The sequence below is a fragment of the Mercenaria mercenaria genome, chromosome 1 (assembly GCF_021730395.1).
Source record: "Mercenaria mercenaria strain notata chromosome 1, MADL_Memer_1, whole genome shotgun sequence".
Taxonomy (NCBI): domain Eukaryota; kingdom Metazoa; phylum Mollusca; class Bivalvia; order Venerida; family Veneridae; genus Mercenaria; species Mercenaria mercenaria.
In genome coordinates, this window is record NC_069361.1 from 69,659,389 (window position 1) to 69,680,680 (window position 21,292).

General features: G+C 34.2%; 1 protein-coding gene across 1 annotated transcript; it reads right to left on the reverse strand.

The window, feature by feature from the left end:
- Positions 1-1,116: 1,116 nt before the first annotated feature.
- LOC128559860 (solute carrier family 22 member 4-like) lies at positions 1,117-17,973 on the reverse strand. The gene is made up of 8 exons (XM_053552680.1): positions 17,671-17,973; positions 16,655-17,076; positions 14,480-14,716; positions 8,858-8,992; positions 4,766-4,848; positions 4,391-4,523; positions 3,041-3,113; positions 1,117-1,426 (listed from the first exon to the last, which is right to left on the reverse strand). The coding sequence occupies exons 1-8, from the start codon at positions 17,971-17,973 to the stop codon at positions 1,280-1,282; spliced, it is 1,533 nt and encodes a 510-aa protein (XP_053408655.1). The 3' UTR covers positions 1,117-1,279.
- Between the last annotated feature and the right edge of the window lie 3,319 nt (positions 17,974-21,292).

Below are 21,292 nucleotides of genomic sequence, written 5' to 3' on the forward strand. Positions count from 1 at the left end.
CGTGCGGCCCGCCCGAGGATCGAACTGGCGACCCCGCGATCCGTAGACCAACGCTCTAACCTACTGAGCTAAGCGGGCGTGCTGCCGAATATACTACATATCCTATATGCATGAACTTAGCAAGAGCAGCCAGAGTAACCAGAGTTTCTAGGATTTTAACATGTTCTGGCTACTCTGGTCAGCCAGAGTAACCAGGATTTCATTTGCTAAAATCCTAGAAACTCTGGCTATTCTGGCCAGACAGAGTAACCAGAGCAAATGAAATCCTGGTTACTCTGGCCACTCTGGCTGACCAGAGTAGCCAGAACATGTTAAAATCCTAGAAACTCTGGCTACTGTGGCCAGCCAGAGTAACCAGAGCAAATGAAATCCTGGTTACTCTGGCCACTCTGGCTGACCAGAGTAGCCAGAACATGTTAAAATCCTAGAAGCTCTGGCTACTCTGGCTGCTCTGTTTACCTGGAGCGTGTAAAGTCTGGATATTTTCACGTTTGAAGCACAGTATTCCGTATTTCAATATTTTCAATAAAATACTTCAACATACTTCCAGTAAGTGCTTGAATCATATACGGTGGATTGCTACTTTCTAATGATTTATCTTAACAGTGAAGTATTGCCTAAATACCCTACTGTAAGAATATAGTGCTCTAAAGCAAGTCATTTGTTTGATTTCATTTAGTTGTAATTTACTGAATATGACAGAATGACAGACAAGAAAGAAAACAAGAGCTGTCGGAGGACAGCAACGCGCTTTGTCTATTGAATGAATATAAAAGTACACAAAACGGCATAATGTTGTAAAAATGCAAAACAGGGTTATTGAACCTGTACAACGCATATCCGCTCATGACAGTAATTTTCAGCGCATTTCCATCAGTATGTACTGAGATACCAGCTTAACCAAAAACTGTTAAGTCAAAAAGGGGCATAATTGAGTAAAAATGCAAAGCATAATTGAGTAAAAATGCAAAGTAGAGTTATGAAATTTGTGCACAACATGTCAGATAATGATAGTCTATGGACAAGTGTGTGAAGTGTCAATCCATTCCCATTAGTGGGTGCTTAGATACCACCTTACGTACAAAAACTTAACCAAAAACAGTTTAGTCGAAAAGGGGGCATAATTTAGTTAAAAATGCAAAGTAGAGTTATGAACATGTTGCTTTAATCTACGTGTAGCTATAGTCAATCATCAAACATTTATTCTGAATGAACCACCTATTTAATAATTCTGCCTTTAGAAAACGCATTCCACACATGTCCTAAACATCATCAAATATCATCGGATGTGACCTTCGGATGAATCCAGGCAAATGATGTCCTGTAGTACCATATTCTTTGTTTCCTTTAATCGCATGATACAGCCGGCCGACAGAAATATCAAAACTCCACAGGTAAAATACATGGTCCCGGGGTAAAGTCCATCCTGTTGAAAGACAAAACAACATTGATATGTGTGCGACATAGCTCTGCATTCATAGAAATAATATGTTAAGTAAAATGACAAAGAGGAGGCGAATTTATCATTACAGCCCATGAAAAATAAAGTTGGAATATATTTCCCATGAACTTAGACTGGGGTCATTGTAGTGACAATAAAGGGGTAGGTAGCACATACTGCATTACAAGAATTCAATCATGTTTTTATTGTAAATGTAATAGGTAGTAAGCATGACGCCGACATACATATTTTGGATGAAACAGGTTGTAGTCCAACTTAGAGCGTTATTATCTCTTTCATCTCATCCAGTGGCAGGGACCTCCGTGGCTGAGTGGTTTAAACACTTGCCCCTCACCGTTGTGGGTTTGTGTCTCACTTTGAGCGTAGAATTCTTTTTGCGAGAAAGCCACCCAGATGGCTTTGAGTAGGTATGCGATTCTACCCAGGTGCCCGCCCGTGATGGAATCAGGCCTTCATCGGAAAGTCGCCACATGACATTTGTCGGTGTGACCATAATTCATAACATAATTCCTCAACAATTATTTAGTGTCATATGACTGAACAAGAGTGTCATGATATTCATGTATCCTTCTTTCTAAATACATGATTTTTTTTATTATGATTAAAACATGAATTCAAGGATCCTACAAAAATGGGCTTCCGAAGTATTATCCCAGGTACCTTTTAAAACGCTTTATTGCACTTGAATGGTATGTCCAATAGCCAGTGATATCCGTTTATTTCGTGCAAATTGCTTTTCAAATGACCGACTCATTTTAAATTGAAATACATGCAGTCATATACACTGACCAATTCACTTGTCACATTGTAAGATGGACGAAAAAACTGAAATTCGTAGCTACATTAAATGCTGCATCAGGCTTGATATGGATTTAATCCAGATATTTTATAAATTGTATGGTATATATGGACCTTTCTGAGGTGGGCTAAAGCTTTTAAAGCTGGAAATTATCGGTAGAAGATGATACCCGTTCTGGTAGACCTAAAACCTCTGTTACCAATCGAAACTTTGAAAACATACAAAGGCTGTGATAGTCGGGTCATTTCTAACTTGCTAAAAGGTGACGAAGCCTTGGTGCACGTGTTTGAGCCAAAGACTTTTTTGGCTTCTGAAAAGGTGGAAGTTGTAAACCATACTCCTTGTTCACATGACCTGAGTCCCTGTGATTTATTTTTATTTCCAAGGCTTAAGAAAATGCTTTCTTGAAAGAAATATAAGTCCAGAAGTTCTCTTGGCAGCGCCATTAATTAGTGTCTTTATCAGATACTAAAAGAAGACTATCTGCTTTTCGCGATTGTGTAAAAAAGGTTATAAAAATTTGTTTCGGTAAAGGGGGAATACTTTGAAAGTTTGTAATAATACAATTTTGATAAAACGTAGCACTTAAGAAATCCGAAGCCAATGACAGAACTTTTTGTAGGACCCTCGTATTCCTTTTTCGAATACATATTGCATGTCAATTTTGTATGGATGCTACCTTGAGCCAGCCACGACGTAAAATGATAAGATATATTCGTAACACATCATCGCACGTGATACCTGTTGCAACCAGAAATATCGTGTAACCATGAACGTACCAGATGGATGAGGAATGGAACCGCAACCGCTCCAAGTCTTCCAACTGTTGCTTGAAAACTGTAACCTATTGTCCTGAAATATGTTATTAGATATTTTGGGAAGTTTATCAATAATGAATGCTTTCAAAGACATACGTTTATGACAAAGTAAAAACTGATTTAAAAGTCTGTGTGAATTTTGCGACATCGTACATACGTAATATAATAGTTCTCTTCGGGTAAATACTAGTATTCACCTAGAGTAAGCACAAATAGAGCTGCTCTGTTCTTTTTGATGTTGAAACAGAAACAAGACTACATCCACAAAGAAAAAAGATATAAAAAATGGACAAAACAAACTTAGAAAGGAACACAGTGGAACACTGCCTTGGAACTGTGAGAGGCAATATCGCCACTGGCGAGTTTATAAAGGTAAATGATGCAGACCTCATTGATAACTCCAGGCGTGTTTCAAAGTTAAATGACAGTGTAGAAAAAAAGAAGTACCCGCGACAGGTGAATTCCTAATACATGCAATGGTAACAAAATATGTAAAACACACAAAACAACTGCTCACATAAATAACTGGTAAAAGAAAATCGCAGAAAACATAGCAACAAGAAAAATACAATTACGGACACCAAGAAATAAAATGCAGAAAACAAGTATCACAGCAGTTTAGTCTCCAGTTTGCTTTAAAGAGAGACTTTCGGGGAGTGGTCAACCTTTTCCTTCAAACACAATTAAAGATGAAGTGTTACGCCCACCTAGAAACGTGTGTTTAAAACAATCGGATCAAAACCACCTTTAATTAACTATTCTACAATTTTGCAGAAAAAAGTGCTCGCATAAATAAATGGAAAAGAATATCATAAATGTATCAACTCCGTGCTTTCGCAGAAAGAATAGCAACAAGAAAAATACAATTACGGACACCAAGAAATAAAATGCTAGAAGACAAGTATCACAGCAGTTCAGTCTCCAGTTTGCTTTACAGAGAAACTGTCGTGGAGTGTTCAACCTTTTCCGTCAAACTAAATTAAAGATGAAAGTGTTACGCCAACTTAATATATAAAAGGTTTGTAAATAACATCTACATAAAAGGCAGATTATGATATATCTTGTCGTAGAAGTGTAAATTCTTTAAACAAGAAGTAAATTTTCACAAAACATCTCTGCAGTCTACGACAACAGTAGCTTCTCTGAAATAGTCAGGTGGTCGGACCACCTTCGTCCACCCCAACCAAAATTGCTTACACGTTTACACACTCTAGCAAAGTCTTCAAAATCGAAGATAGCATGATAGCACATGATCAAGTAGCTCTAAATGGCTGAAAGACGTTCCTAAGGAAATATAAGTCATTATAATACCTAACTACTGTAGGATACAATTCCGTTGTATAAATAATTAAGCAAATGTCTGCCGCGGTAACTGTCATTTTTGCCAGCAAGGAAATCACCAATGTGGCCATTGTGAGAGACTCAGAATTGTGTGAAAGTTTATCTGTAAATAAAACAATGTTCTATCAAATAAGAAAATACACTCCATTGTAATGATAAACATTATATCGTGGATGCATCAGTGTTACTTGATAATTGTAATTCATCTTAGACTGTGTTGTTAATGACGAATAAATTACAATATAAATAATTTTGTTTCTGTATAAAAAGAAAGAACGTTTATTTCTAAAGAATATCATCTATTGTATAAAAGTAATTCTGAAAGAAAAACTCAATGTTTCTTACCAAAATATTGTAAAATGCCGGAAACACAACTTAGTATACTGGACATACCAGCTGTGACATAACAATACTTCCTTCTACCAAATCTGAAACCGATTGACATTTCGTTACACATTCCTGTCTTAATAATGCTCATGAAGGTATATTAATACTTAGTCCCGTCAGTAATACAAATGAAGAGATTTCGGTTTATGTAATGATGACCATGTCGGAATGTAAGGTGGACTTTAGTTCTCACCGACTGATTAATTCATCTGGACTTCCGCACATCAAATCACCGAACAGTCAAGACAGAAATATGGTAAATTAGAACTGGTAAGACGCTCATCGAGAATTAAAATGGATTTATTCACATATGGCAGGGGACGTCACTCCTTTAAATGAATTCACTCCTTACAAACTGTATTTGACTTTGATTTACATATTGTTACTTCAAAGGGTAACAATTGCTTGTTACAGTAAGTAAAAGTAAAGCGACTATTAACAATAACAAAATTTTATTCATAAAAGTAACTTTAAATACGTTAAAAATGTCAAATAGCAATAAAACCCAATCTAATGTGCAAACATAATCAAAATCATATACTTGTCAAATTTAAATCCAATGTAGAAATTACACAATATTTCAAAATTGAATTGAATTTAGTTCATCTAAAGATGATAAATCCTTTCTTCGAAGATAACTTTTAAGTCCACTCGTACAAATATTATATATCCAAACTGGTAATATTTTGTTATTAAGAAATACAGGAACATTTTTAATAATATCTTTAACTGTAGATTCAGCCAGCTTCCTATTTAATGTATCATGGAAGGTTCCAAACTTTCATGTAACACTAAGAATAAAAAGAATATTCTAGAGAAAAAAAAACAAGAACAATCCAGACTTCAAATACAATTGTTACATCATGTTTATCAGTATTGTCGTAGAACATTCTGGATTGCCTTAGAATTAAAGGATTAATTTACATGATGTCTCAAAACTAGGTCAATAAACAATAACTCATCAATAAAATAGAGCATACAGGGGAATGACACATGCATGGCACCTCCCCACCTAAAGAAAAATAAAGTTTTATGTTAATTTGACAATATAATATAGATGAAACATACACAATGCATGAAAAAGAAATTGAATGCTAATTTACAATTACACTTATAATATTTTTTTAGAAAGTGCAGCCCTTGGTTCAAATCCTGGATAGGGTATCTGGTATGCGGTTATCTTTGCTGGAGTAAAAAACTCCACCTGAACAATCTGATTTTTATTTTTCATGTTGTTAATGAAGGTGAGATGATTATGGTCTCTTTTTTTCGATAGTAGTTTAATTTGATGTTTAATGAACTTCTTTGAGAATTAACATGAGTATGACCTTCACTTTTTTTTCAAATGATTTTTAACATTGATCATTCCAGCTAAATTTTGACTTATTTGTAAGTAAGTTCGTTAAAGGTTCAGCAACTGCAGAAGAAAAAAAAAATGACTTTTTTTTCTGTAATATCCAGCCATACCGAAGAAACGGATAAGTTGTCTTTTGTTACTGGGAACTGAAAATTAGAGATTGATTCAACCTTCGCATCATTCAGTTTTACTTGACTCTGTCCCACAACTTAACCTAAGAAAATAACACAGATAAAAATAATCAGTTTTTGATAAATTAATTGTCAACTTTGTCTCACTGACTCTTTTGAAGAAATCCTTGATTGTCTGCTGATAACTTTGCTAAGTGAAACAGGTTTTGATAAATTAATTGTCAACTTTGTCTCACTGACTCTTTTGAAGAAATCCTTGATTGTCTGCTGATAACTTTGCTAAGTGTCGTGGTATATGATGACATCATCATTGTATCCATCACAGGTCCAGAGATAATGGAATTTACAAGCCGTTGAAAAGATGGAGGTGAAATTTTCATTCTAACTAGCATGATTTTGTACTAAAATAATCCTTCAGGTGTAACCATTGCCGAAATTTGTTTAGCTTTATCAGTGAGAAGAACTTGCCAAACTCCTTTTAAAAAGTCAAATTTCGTTACAAACTTTGCATGTCCAATTTTATCAATACAGTCGTCTACGCTTAGGTATTGGACGCTGTTAACTCTCCTGTAATCTGTACACACTAGATAAGATTTGTCAGGTTTTGAGAAAAGAATACATGGAGAACTCCAGGTACTGTTACCTAGCTCCATGAAATCATTGTCCATCAAATATTTAATTTCTTCTGTTAAATGTTAATCTTGTGTAGGGTTCATTCAGTATGGATGCTGCTTGATTGGAATATAATCTGTAAGTTCAATGTCATGAATTTTTTTTATCAGTTCTGGTAGGTTCAACTGTTCATATTCATGAATAAGTTATTTCAGCTGTTCTTTTTGCTGAGGCTCCAAAAAGAAAGTTTTTAATTCAGGTGTGGTAGAATGTCTGAATTTTAAAGTTTTATTTGACCATGGACATTACAGTTACCATGTTCAATATAACATACACTTGCATTTTCAATTGTCTCACTAACAGGTAAAATTACACTTACAGGTTGTGGGACAGAGTTATTTTTATATGGCATAACCGCTTTTGCTTGCGCCACCCATGAGCGTTTATAATGTAATTCAGTTCACTTCAATTTCAACAGTTACATGAAAGTGTAGAAAATATGATATCTAGCTTGTAATGGTTTACCAGGGATAGGTAAAAGTGCCAAAAACTCTATCATCTGGTTTAAAATTTCATTCTTCGGCACACTGATCATATCTTGATTTCATTTTGCTTCGAGCAGATTGTATATTTGAACGTGCCAATTCACAGGCTTTTATCAACTTATTTCTGAAATCAGAAACTTATTGAAACAAATTAAAAAATCTATCATCTTCTTATAGAAATTTCTCTTTCTGTAATTTTAAAGGTCAAAGGACTGGATTTGACTTAATGTTTCTTAAAGGAATGGCTAAAATCTTGTTGAAGCACACATAATTGTTAAAAGGTACTGGTTCCCTGAATTGGTTTTAGGCAAGGGACCAACACAATCCACTATGATTCTACTAAAAGGTTCATCAAATGCCGGTATTGGCTGAAGATGTGCCAAGTATGTAGGCTATATATATAACCTGCAATATACAGCGATATACAGCGATATACATTGGACATTTGTCACCATAAGTGTCATATAATCAGCTACAAACATATCAATCCTTAAAAGCACCGCGCATTTAAAACGAAATCAGAACATCATATCAAGGCACCAATGAAATTATGCTAAAGATAAAAAAGACGGAGTGTATTACTTTAGTTGTTTAGCCATCAATATAATCTATTTTAAAACAAAAACATTTTTGTAAAAAGAAATCAATAAAGGAAATGAGTGTATCTTGTTTACCATATGAAAATAAAACAAGAGGATTATTATCTGAGGAAACATTGAACCAATGTTCTGAGTACATTTCTGAAATTCTGCATGTTTTAAGAGAAATGTAGGACGGAAGTCAACTGCGTACTAATGTTTAGGATTTGATTAGGAGTAAAGTGCCATGAAGTTCATCTGGCAATATCTTTCATATCACAAGAATATTTCTTTTATATTTTATTTTGTAAATTCCCCTTACTATAAGACAAATTTAATGTTAATCAATGTTTTAAATGTCAGCAAATTCGAGTCATGCAATGATATTATTCCGATCATTTTACAAACTGCTCATTTTAAAGCATTACACAATTCTCATGAATGTTTGTTTTTATTAAATGTACAACTCCATCAAAAAGAATGATTCTGAGATCAAATATCAAACTAACTTACGTTTTCTCTAAAATATGGCAGAATAAAAGATAATAGGTAAGGGTAATTTTGTTTTAATTCATGATTTTCGTGTCATATATCAAAATTAGTTCGTTTGTAACTTCAAGGGATTGATATGTATTTTTGCAATATCTAAAAAGTATGCTGAGTTCCTAAAATGAATAGAATGATATTATAACATTGCATTTTTACAAATTTATTGACAACAAAGTTCTAAACATGTGAGATAATTTATAAATATGAAAGTAAATTCCCAAAATATCGAGGGTGTATCAATTCATAACGTATATATGCTTGAAAAGATATTACTTTACCTGTTTATTAAAGGCCCGGTAAGCGATCTAGCAGGCAGATCTACTAAATTAATGAGGAATATTGTCAGATAGATATCAACAGAAATGCTCTCCATTCCGAGAGTCATACCGTACCAAGCAGTGTTTACTGAAAACCTGGAAGAAGGGGAAAATAAGCGACTATTGATATATTGGATAGTTTGGTTTGAAAATATTCATTCAACATAAATGCAGTTGCTATAATGTTACATATATCAACATAGAGGATTGAGTAGGAAGCTAATAGCTTTTTAGAATCTCTCCCCCTTGTATGTAATAGTTATTGTTCGAAGAATAGGTCTGCATTGTATTTATAGACCTGTGAGGGATTTGTGAACCGAGCGAGCGTAGCGAGCGAGGTTTTCAAATCTCCTCACTGGTCTATAAACACAATGCAGACCTATTCCGAGAATGATAACAGGGGCCGTATTCATAAAGCATCTTAAGTATAAGTTTTGACTTAAGTTTAAGATTTTACTTAAGTTTGTGGTGATTTCAACTTAAGTCTAAGTAAAAACTTAAGTTCTAGTCATAAAACAGCTAAAACTTAAAGACACTGATTCTGGTATGCCTGGTATGTGGCCTATGGAGATCATAAGGTCTGGTATTGGCGATAAGGGCCAATACACAAGTCAGGACCATTGGTAGCCTTGCTTCTGTTTATCATAATAAGCTACTGTATAGCTACTGTGCAGTAAATAAATTGCAGGTGATATTTCTCACCTTTATAGAAAATCAGTTCTCACCTTTATAAGGAGTTTAGAAAGCTTGATTGAATTAGGGCTAAATAAACAAAGTAATAAGATACAACAGTGTTTTATCATATTTTTAATAAAGTAAGTTTTTTAACAATTACATCTCATTATTGCTGTTTTTTATTATCAAAAATATAAAAAATGCATTTAGGCACATAGCTTTAGAAGTAATAAATTATTGTGTATTTTGAACAATGATATATCTTTATTGCTGGATTTTATTATACATAAAAGAAAGTTAACATTATTTAGACAACACAAGAGGAATTAAGCATTTTTAATATATAACATCCTTCTGTCTATATACCTTCTTTATCTATTAAAAATGCAACTGAACGCTTCTTTAATTTCTAATAAAATCCAGCAATTATCTTTTTCTTTTTCGTTTTTATTTTGTTACTTTTGTTAAAAAGATCATAATCATTGAATAAACAAACTTATAATTTCTCTTATTAAGTTTTGAATAATTATTTTATAGTGAGAAATGCTTTGCTATAAGAGTTATAATTTAATTGGCCATGACATTACTCAACATGACTGAGCAATCAAAATTAGTATCTTATCAATTAAAATAATTTTGTGTACATGCTGAAAAAAGACTAAAAAACAACAGCATTTCAATTAATAAAATGCAAAACACAGGAAATAACCAATTTACCTGTAGGCAATAAAATTTATGATTCTCTGACAATAATTAGGCTACATGTCAAGTCTACAGGGGTTTTATGGACCCTTATCAGACTGGACCAGACAGGATCTTGTATATTGGGGATTAAAAAGTCTGGTATTTGGGGGGGGGGGGGGGGGGGGGGGGGGGGGGGGGGTCACTTATATAGGAGATTTTCTTTGCCTTTAAGATACGTAAGAAATGACTTAAGTCAGAAAATAAAATAGCGTGGTGAGTACGATTAAAGTGTTGTTTTCAGATAAAAGAACTTTAAACATAATTGTGCATGTTGTATCTGTCTGAAATTAATGTTGTTTTTTTAATGCTTTCGTCCACAATAAAAAACAAGAATTACTTATTAAATTGTTTTATGAATGACAAATATACTTAAGTAAAATAAATTTCTAACCTTAGTAATACTTAAGTAAATAATCAATTTCTTATACTTATACTTAAGATGCTTTATGAATACGGCCCCAGACTTACCTACATGCTTCTTTGTTTTACATAGTTCAGATTGGTTTCGGATTTGAGGAACGTTTGTAACGTGTATGTATGATAAAAATAGTTAGAAGAAAGAACAAGACAATATGTGTCACAATTTATTTGATACTGTTGATATATCATAATGCCCAACGTGCTACGAACCTGTAAAAATATTTGTCAGCAATTAGGACATTACATTTTGTATTGCATGAAAAATCCGTGCACATTTGGGAAATAGTCTCTCTCTGAGATCATCAATGTGTGTCTAGTCAATCAATCAGAACTTTTTGACGCGAATGGTATTTTATGTTGTCGTTTTTTCGATAATTATTTAAAAAAATAAGTTTATTAGCTCTTTAATTTGAGACTTAAATATACATTGCCGTATAAAAATGTATTGATATAGATTATCATTACATTATCACAAAAAATGCGTATCACAATATACCATGATTTGGCACACGCCAAAAAGACACAATGAAATGTGCTAAAAACTGCGCGGATAGCATCGAGAAGATATAAAAAGCTTCAGTTTTCTTGACAATGAAAGTAATGAGTACAACTAATTAAGATGTTTGTAGTTAGAGGCCTCCGTTTTGATTGACATGGCAACGATTTGAATAAACATTATATAGTTTAATGTCGTTTTGTTTCTCCGCACCTGATTCACGTGTAGAAGTTGTCATATACTTGTGGATGTCAATACAAGTATAGAATCAGTGAAACCTTGTACAGTGCAAAATATCTAATAATACGTAAAGGCATAAAATGTCAAATTTTAGTTCGATATGAATTAAAGACATTTAGCAAATTTAGAACATTTTTCAGAAAACAAGAAATGTACTTTAACCAGTTTCCCATCAATTTCCACTACCTAAAAACTGCCTTTAAATATGTTTAATCTGTCAGTCTTATTTCAGACACGCTCGGAATGTATGTTCCATGTTAATTGTACAGAAAATCGTCACAATTTTCATTAGCAGACTATTAATTAACTTGGAGGAAATGTGTGTAGTTTGTAGTTTTTGTAATTATATCATTGTCAAAATTTTTCTATGTAAAATAAAATGTCCTGTTTCATGAAGCATTCTTCACTCTGATGGAAGAGTATGCCCGTTTTAACTTTCTGACAAATATCAAGACCTCCTTATAATTGAATGTTAAAATTTTACAGTAAAGTCATGTTTAGATCAATTTTCAAGATATGTAAAACTGGTCGAAATATTTTTCACTTAAGGGGACGCAGACTTTGAAATTAGAAAAAAGTAGGTGGGGTATGATAAATTTTACCTGCAAAAAAGTACAAAGTTTCGGTACATGAAATGAATACTGTTTCAACTGTTATAAGTACACAAAGGATTGCTCACTAAAATAAATATGAGAAAAACTGAAACAAGAAAGTTTTTGTTGAATTACATACGACTTATTGTGTACATTCAAAGTCAGCAATTAATATTTTTTTTGTGTGAAAATAATAGTGCTTTACCATGTCCAAACATTTATCGATATCCTACAGATTCTAATTTAAAGAAAAAAAGTGAAATAAGTTCACTGTCTTTCTTTTCATTTTGCATATGTAAGCAAAAACATATTATTTAGTTTGTTTACAAAGTAGTGCATAAAAAAAATATATGGTGGTCAAGGAATGCCCTTATATTCCCCTTAATACATTAAACATTTATCGTTACAGAGTGGCTTACAATAAGGGTCTAGAAATGGTTCCATTATTAATTTTCAACTTGGTATTCATGAACTACAATGCACTTAAATATCAAAACACATTCAACAAACTTTTGAAAACGTACTTTTTGATACAATTGATACTATATTAACGGAGGCAATCACGCGTTCACCTTAAATGTCATGCACGGACCTCTCATGATTCTACTGCATTGTTTCGGTCGCTTATGCATAACTTTAAATTTAATCTCTGACAAGTGCGTAAGTGTGTCGACAATTTGGCTCAGTGGTTAGAGCAGTGGACTAGCATCGGAGCGGCGACTCGGGTTCGATTCCCGCTACAGGCACTTGAGATTTTTGTGTAGACAGTAGAAATAGGACAGATCTGGAAATGCTTACAGACCTCATAAGCGGTCTATAAGGTATTTATAGACCTCATCGGAACAAAGAAGCCGGTAGGTAATGATGGATATTTGCTTGCATGTGTCTGTTTGAATGAGTTTTGCTGAATTTAAATAACGTCGAAGCTATTGTACGCAGTTTTTAGTATATGTATTTACTTTGATAGCGACAGAAAAGTCCTAGAGCATGTCGCAAAACTTTTAAGTTACACCCTAAATTCTCTTTTAAATATCGATTTTTTTGTCTTTCTCAAGCCAGAACGTGGCAACTAAAATGAGTCTTCTGTAAATTCTGTAAAAATTATGGCTGAATGTACTGAGAGTGTTAATCAGCTTAGAGTTTCTTTAACGGGATGATATTATATATATAAACAAGTATTTGTAGTCATCTTGTTTAAAGTTAAGTTGTTTTAATTATCTATAACCATAAGTTTTTAATTATCTATAACCATAAGATATGTATCGTTTTGCAAATGTTTCAACATTAAATATTTTACATAAATCTCCTGCTTTCTCCGGGACCTTCAAAAGAGAATATTCCAGATACTTCCTCGATGTCACAAATTCTTTGTCTTTATTATTATTATTATTGTTATTATTACACCCCCATAAATGAAGTTTGAGATGGGTATATAGGAGTAAGCATGTCCGTCGGTCGATCTGTCGGTCTGTCCGTTGGCTTTCGTGATATCTGGAAAATAACTCATAAAATGCCTGACAGATTTAAATAGTATTTTTTTGTATTTAGTACATAGGTTTATAGAGGAGTAACATCATGTAAAGTTCGATTTTGAGGTCAAGACCAAGGTCACAATAACTCGGAACAGTTAAAGCGTTTCTGGATGATAACTTGAAACACTTGGGCCTAGGATAATAAATTTTGGTATACAGGTGTAGCATTATAAAATACAGGTAAAGTTTGACTTTGAGGTCATTTGGTTAAAGGTCAAGGCCAAAGTGACTCGGAACAGTTAAACCGTTTCCGGACGATAACTTGAGAACGCGTAGGCCTAGGATCATGAAAGTTGATAGAAAGGTTGGTCATGATCAGCAGATGACCAGCAGATGCCCCCTATTGATTTTTAAGTCAGTAAGGCAAAGGTCAAGGTCACAGTAAACCGGAACAGTTAAACCTTTTCCGGACTATAACTTGAGAACGCTCGGGCCTAAGACCACTAAATTTAATAGGAAGGTTGATCATGACCAGCAGATGACCCCTGATTTGAGGTCAGTTGATCAAAGGTCAAGGTCACATTGACTAAAAACAGTAAAACTTTTTTTCTGAAGAGAATGCTTTGGTCTAAAATCACATTCGATACAGAGGTCACTTACGTACGAACCACCATATTTTGACGTAGTTGTGGCCCCTTTCCAACTTAAAATTTGCCGAGCTCATGGTTTCCGGACTCATAAAAAAGGTTGACATGTTTAAATCATTTATGATACTCAGGTGTAATATCATAAAATAGAGGACAAGTCGGACTTTGACATTGGCTTACTTCTGTGACAAATCCGTATTGTGGGTGTATAATTCGTATTATTAATTATTATTATTATTATTACTATTATTTTTATTATTATACAGATATTGCAGAAAAAATAAAATACTACTTGCCACAGTAAAGCCAATGGTAGAGTCACATTTCTCAGCTCTTTTGACGTCCATAGTGTGGCAACAGTGTACACAGCATTTCTGTTCGATGTTGTATTTATTTCTTGTACCGCCGTCTCGAATATATTCTTCAGATCAGGTTTATGCACTCCGTTTACCTTTGCCACAAACTTGATTTCCCTTTCAGCACGTTCAAGTTTCAACTTTGACACCAACCATCTAACACTTTCGGGAACAAAGCTGCAATATGAAAGAAAAAGATGTCCAGACACTGACTACAACAAAGTCAAATAGCAAATTGGAATTTGAAATAAGCTGAAGAAAACTATTAAGTGTGTGTTTTCGGGTTAACTATCTTCTTAATGCTGAGCGCCAAACGAGGAAGCTACTAATACCATTTTACCTCTTTTGTATGACTCGGTCAGGGATCGAACCCGCACTCGAAGCGGACGTTCCACCACAAGGCTACCAAGGCGGTAGAAATTATTGAGATCAAACCCCCAAAAAACGATCAAGCTGGCGTTTTGATTGTCAGAGATATTCTTTAAAGTAAAAGACAACGTAACCTTTAGGAATATGAGCTCTTTCAGTATCACACAGTTATCACAATGTCATATACATGTATAATATAATATTTGTGTGATGTACATTGCTGCATAAACAATGCATAGACAAAATACATTTGGAGTTAGAACTTACTAAGATTATGTATTTCGTGCAAGTTGTCGGAAAGAATGTTTAATGTCGTAAAAATATTATATATAGATTAATATAAATGTACGTAACAACTATATATAACATTGTGTAATACTTACATGCACAAACGCCTGATCAAATTAAAATACTAACATTTTTGATTCAGAAGAAAAATGAGATATAACTTAAATAATATTATTTCAAAATAATCAGATTTTTTACATACTAATCCTTAATTTTTGTGACAGAAGCAGAAATGATACCAGGGAGCATAGTATAAAAAGTTTATTTGTGATCGTTCCAAGTGCATTTGTCAGTGAGTTAGATCATTTTAAGCATTGAACATTTGTTTTGAACGTCAAAAAAGATAGGACAGTAGTAAAAGTATAATCTACATTTTATGCTCAGCATTAGCCTGAGAATCCAGTCTGACAATTTTTAACATTTTTTTCTACCTGCAAATTGCCAATAATATCAGAAACAGGATGAATGTCAATTAACACTTATTAGCGCAAATTAATCGGGATCTTTAATGGATAGATATTAGGTAGATTTCTTCTGACAAAGCAAAATATTATCAACGGCTTCCCAGGCTAGCTCAGCATAGGAAAAAAGTATAAGTTGTTCAGAAGTTCCACATTATGAGACGTCAGGAGATCCTAGAATTTCGAACGATATGGACTGGGAGTCAATCTTATGCCTTAGTGAAGCCATTTTTGTAAGAAATAGGAAATGAATGCACCCGTCTTCCTTTCTTTTGTGAATTTCCAATGGAGATAAAAGAATTGATCTGAATGTCACAATGACTCATTACTTTACGCTGTGCCTGCAGCTCCTATATTAGACAGACATAATTGAAAACTGAACCGACAGTACAAAACACAGTCTTCTGGTAAATATTACTTAGGAACACGGGTGAAAAACTCAGTTACTACTTCATGTAATTAGAAAATCGAATCAAACACCGTTGATGTGTCAAACGTTATTACGTAATATATTCACAACTGGGCCTACTCCACCAAGGATGAAAAGTATATTCGTGTTATTTGAAGTCATCAGAACAAAAATTATTGACTAGCCTCAAGGTCATTTTAACTTTTATGATATATTCACAGAAATATGTTATATACATTTGTATTATATCACTGTTTATAGAAATAGTTCTTTTTAAAATTTCTCGATGTAAATAATGTGCTATATTTTGAAAGATTAAAGGGTTATTTTAATATAATATATATTAATATGTTCACGTAGCTGTATAGTGACCATATGTCGTCTTACTGCGAATACATGTAGAACTGGTCATTCCAGTTGTCTTTAAATCTCATTAAAATGTAGTTGTTTGTTAAAGCAGGACAGACCATACGGATTATTGATGTTCATAGCAAAAACTCACGTTGCCTTAACATAGAATAATAAGACAAAATGTCCATATTTGTCGTTAATGTATTGTGTGTATTACCTAAACTAACGTTGACATACCATTGAATAATTAAAAAGAATAAGCCAAGGAGTGCCTTCAGCAGATGTATTCTTTTCCAGTCATGTAACCACCATGCCACGAGTGCAAAAAGCATAGCAACGACTGGTCCGGCAGGGATACACACCACCAACGGCCGCCATAGCGATGGTACGAATTCTATCATATGCGTATATTGTACAGTAGAAAAAAGTCCAGCTCCAATACCAATAAAGAAACGAACAGATGAATATGCCTCCCAAGACTGAGCAAAAAGTCCAGCAAAGTTAAAGAGCATCACTGTGGAAATGCCTGCTATCATAGTTGTCTTGCGGCCAGTCGAATCCGCCATCTGCCCAGCGGTGATCGATCCAACAAGAAATCCTGCCATCTGAATCGATGTAATAAAGGAAACAATCCATCGTCTGTCACACACAAGGTTCCACTGGAAATGTAACAGACAAAGATACATACTTTAGTTTTAAGGAAGAACAGAGTACTGCATTAGGGGCCTCCTTGAATAAGTGGTTAAGATCATGGACTTCAAATCACCTGCCCTGCACCGTTGCAGATTCGACAAGAAGATGCTTGTATATGAGGAAGGAACTTCTACCCAAGTGTCTGATCCTGCTTGAAATAATTCCCTGAGGATCACCTTGAATCTTCCGCCACCATCAAAAGGAGGAGCATTTCCTTATGACCTATCCTATGCCGATGTGACTTTAATCTCAACGAAACAAAATCATCAAATGGAATATAGTCAGGATTGCAATCAGACGATTTGTCCTTTGACCCTTGTATGTTATTTGCTTTACATAATCATAAAGGCAGTAAAATGTCTAAAGCCATAATATACGTTAATACTCTGTAAATGACAAATTGTTTTAATTACTAAAGTCTAGAAACGGACTTTTTGTGACACACGTACACTGAAGTAGAATACATGTACATTGAAACAATAGAATAGCGTAAATTGTGAGTAAAATGGCGTGCATTTGCGTAACTTTATCTTGCGAAGGTATATCATATGAAACAGTACCTCTGATACGACTGTATTCAAGTCCTGTGGAAATATGTAGGAACTACACATTGCATTGGGTCCAATAGAGCACAGTCGGTTGACGGATAGGTTACTAAGGTTTAATGCAGAAAGTGAGGAAAGCTTCACGTTCAGTGTGTGACAGGTAAAGCCAGGATCGTAGCCGATAAACGCCATTGCGAGTGTGCTCCAGTATATAACGGTGCTCGAAGTAAGTATGATTGCACATAAAAGTTTTTGCATGAGTCCACATCCTCCAAGATCATTGATAAGATGCTCAAGTTGTGAACTGTAAGATGTCATTCTGAAATACTTCAAAAATAGAAGCAACTGTTCCAAAAATTTACCTAGACAAAACTAACTATAATAGAACTGATCTTTGAGGTTTTAAAAGTTTTTCTTGTTTCTAAGGTATTATGATTACTATCATACCTATTCATGCCATGAATATACTACCACTTTAGATTCCCTACAATTTGTTAACTCAGCGCCGGGTTATAGTGATGAATACAGCCAGTCTACCTACCCTCTGACCCGTTACATTTCGTGCAAAGCATAGTTGTAAATACATGTACAGTACTGACTAGTGCACAAATTAAACCAACTAGAGCTAATGCGGTTTAATATATTATGGTATTATAAAGTTATTAAGCATATATCTATCTCGTGAATTTTAATAAAAACATTTGATAATTTTAGATTTTTATTTATTTATTAATAACTCCCTTACAACTTTAAACGATGTTTCAGCAAATAACTTTTTATTTACACTGCAGTAAGTTGTTTGATTTTTATGCCCCCGAAAGTGGGCATATCAAAATCGCACTGTCCGTCCGTAGCTTTGTAAATTCTTGTCCGGACTGTAACTCTACCATCCATGAAGGAATTTGAAATAGCTTTGCATAAATATTTACCTTAATGAGACGGCGTTTCACGCGTAAGACCCAGACCCCTAGCTACAAGGTCAAGGTCACACTTAGAGTTCAGATGTTAACAGGGTCTGTTTTGTGTCCGGTTCATAACTCTGCCATTCATGAAGGGATTTTGAAATATCTTCATATAAAAGTTAAACCACAATCAGACAATGTGTCATGCGCAAGACCCAGATCCCTAGCTCAAAGGTCAAGGTCATACTGAGAAGTCAAAGATTAATAGGATCTTTTTCGTGTCCGGTATATAACTCTATCACCCATGAAGGGATTTTGAAGCAACTTGGCATAAATGTTTACCATAATGGGACAATGTGCCACGCACAAGACCCGGACCCCTAGCTCCGAGATCAACTTCGGGTCACACTTAGAATTCAATTCAAAGGTTAATAGGGTCTGTTTCATGTCCGGTTCGTAACTCTGCCATTCATTCAGGGATTTCGAAATTACTTGGCATAAATATTCCCCATAACGACAAAACGTGTCATGCACAAAACAGACCCCTAACTCTAAGGTTAAGATCACAATTAGAGGTTAAAGGTTAACATGGTATGTTTCCTGTCCGTTCCATAACTCTTCCATCGATGAAGAGATTTTAAAATTACTTGGCATAAACTTTCCCTATATTGAGATGACCTGTCAGACACAAGACCAAGACCCCTTGCTTCAAGGTCAAGGTCACATTTAGAAGTCAAAGTTTACATTGTATGTTTCTTGTCCGGTCAATAACTCATCAAAGGATGTTAAAATTACTTGTCTCAATTCTTTCCTATAATGAGTTGGCGTGTCATGCTCAAGACCCAGATCCCTAGTTCCAAGGTCAAGGTTACCTTCGCAGAACTTTTTTTCATTTGGTTACAAAATGATTCATACCTAAACTATTTTGCGCAGACAACTAGCATTCTTGGGCACACTTCGGGGCGTATGTCACTGATAGTGACAGTTCTTGTTTGAGGGTCAATTTAAAATACTTAGTATATTTTAATAGATACTGCAGCTGTGCAATAGAAAAAATCATTCGAAGGAATTTTTATATTTGCATGTTTTAAGAAGTCTGTAAAATATAGTATTAGGTGCTACCAATTGGTTAAAGATGCTATACAATTTTAGAAAATATAGATAAAACGATAAAGTTTCAAGAGTACTTCCTTGAAATGTGCATTAATAATTCAATTTCTAATTGATTACATTCTACCAATTCAATTCCTTATTTATTTCATATTAATAACAAAACATTCAGACCTCATTTTCAGCACTTCAGAGCATTTCAATGATAGGAAAACCATATATGGTCATTTAGTATAACATGTCTTCTTATCAAAAATAGAAAAATATTGACATGTTATGTTGTATATAAGAATAATAATCTGTTCTGAGAAACATCACCCTCTAAAAATGCCCCCATGAAAACAGCCGTTTAGCAGTTACGCGTAGGTAGGCATTTTTCGCAAAGAATAAAACTTATTCCAAGATATTTACAATGAAAATGGTCTAGATCTCATGTCACTCATTATACCAGATTTCATCCATAGCATGGAACTACATTTTGGACTACTTCACATGTAACACTGAGTAGTCACTTCCGGTTTGGTGTAATCCGTCCTAAAGGAATCATTTTAAAACTCGAAACAAATTTGTAAAACACATACATACGCACGCACGCACGCACACACAATATTTACACATTTCTGTAAACATATTGCTATAATTTGTTAGTGTTTTGAGTCTCACTGACAAAATTCAGGTAATTTGGTGAATTTTCCAGCTATGATGGTAGATGAAATTCGAGTTGAACCTCCGCATTGTTTCATGCATGGGGCCACATAAGCTGAACCAATTACCTTCCATAAAACATTCAGATTCCTCTTATGACGAATGAACATCCCGAGCGAGGTTTCGTACCAATATCGGTAAGGTGTATGCGCTCCAGAGAACATAACCACATGTCCACAACTATACATAATGTTGAATTTTATGCCATGAATTCCCAGACCAGTACTACCACTTTTCTCATCCTTATTTCTCGCAGTAGCGTACTATGACAATACTATATCTGCATGTTGTTCTCGTGTGGCTATCAGTGTGTAACATTAACGTATTCGCATTAAAGCCCTGCTCCGCGGCTATTCAAATTCTATTGTGTATTAGTCTGGTGGTTTTAGTGACAAAAGTGCTCTAGAAATCATTTTATGAGGGCCGGCATGTTAATGCCCGAAGACAACATATTTGTTGAAGCTTGAACCTTACCGGTTACTTTGATAGCTGTCTCCAAAAAATATAACGATGTTTTATGTAAATTAGAGGGGTCAAAAGGTCATGCTATGAAATTCTGATTTCCCCCGTTTTTGTGTAGCTTTTTTTTTCAATGATTATATACTGGCAATTTTTCTGGAAAATTGTACCCTAAATGTATTATGAAACTATTTTTATCACGTAGAATTGATGCAAAGCTAAAACAGAACATGACAAATAGAAACAATGTCTGAAATTAGGGTCAAAGGTCGTGCACTTTATCTATTTACGTTGAGACAAGTCATCTATAGATACTATTAATATGTTATCCAAAAGTGATTAATGGAATTCATTCAAACTTCATACAAAGATTAAGAACATTAAGGAAAAGTGCTTTGTACAAGTACAATAAATTTATCTAGCTTACTTTTAGAATTACCTCCCTTTATTAAACTTACATA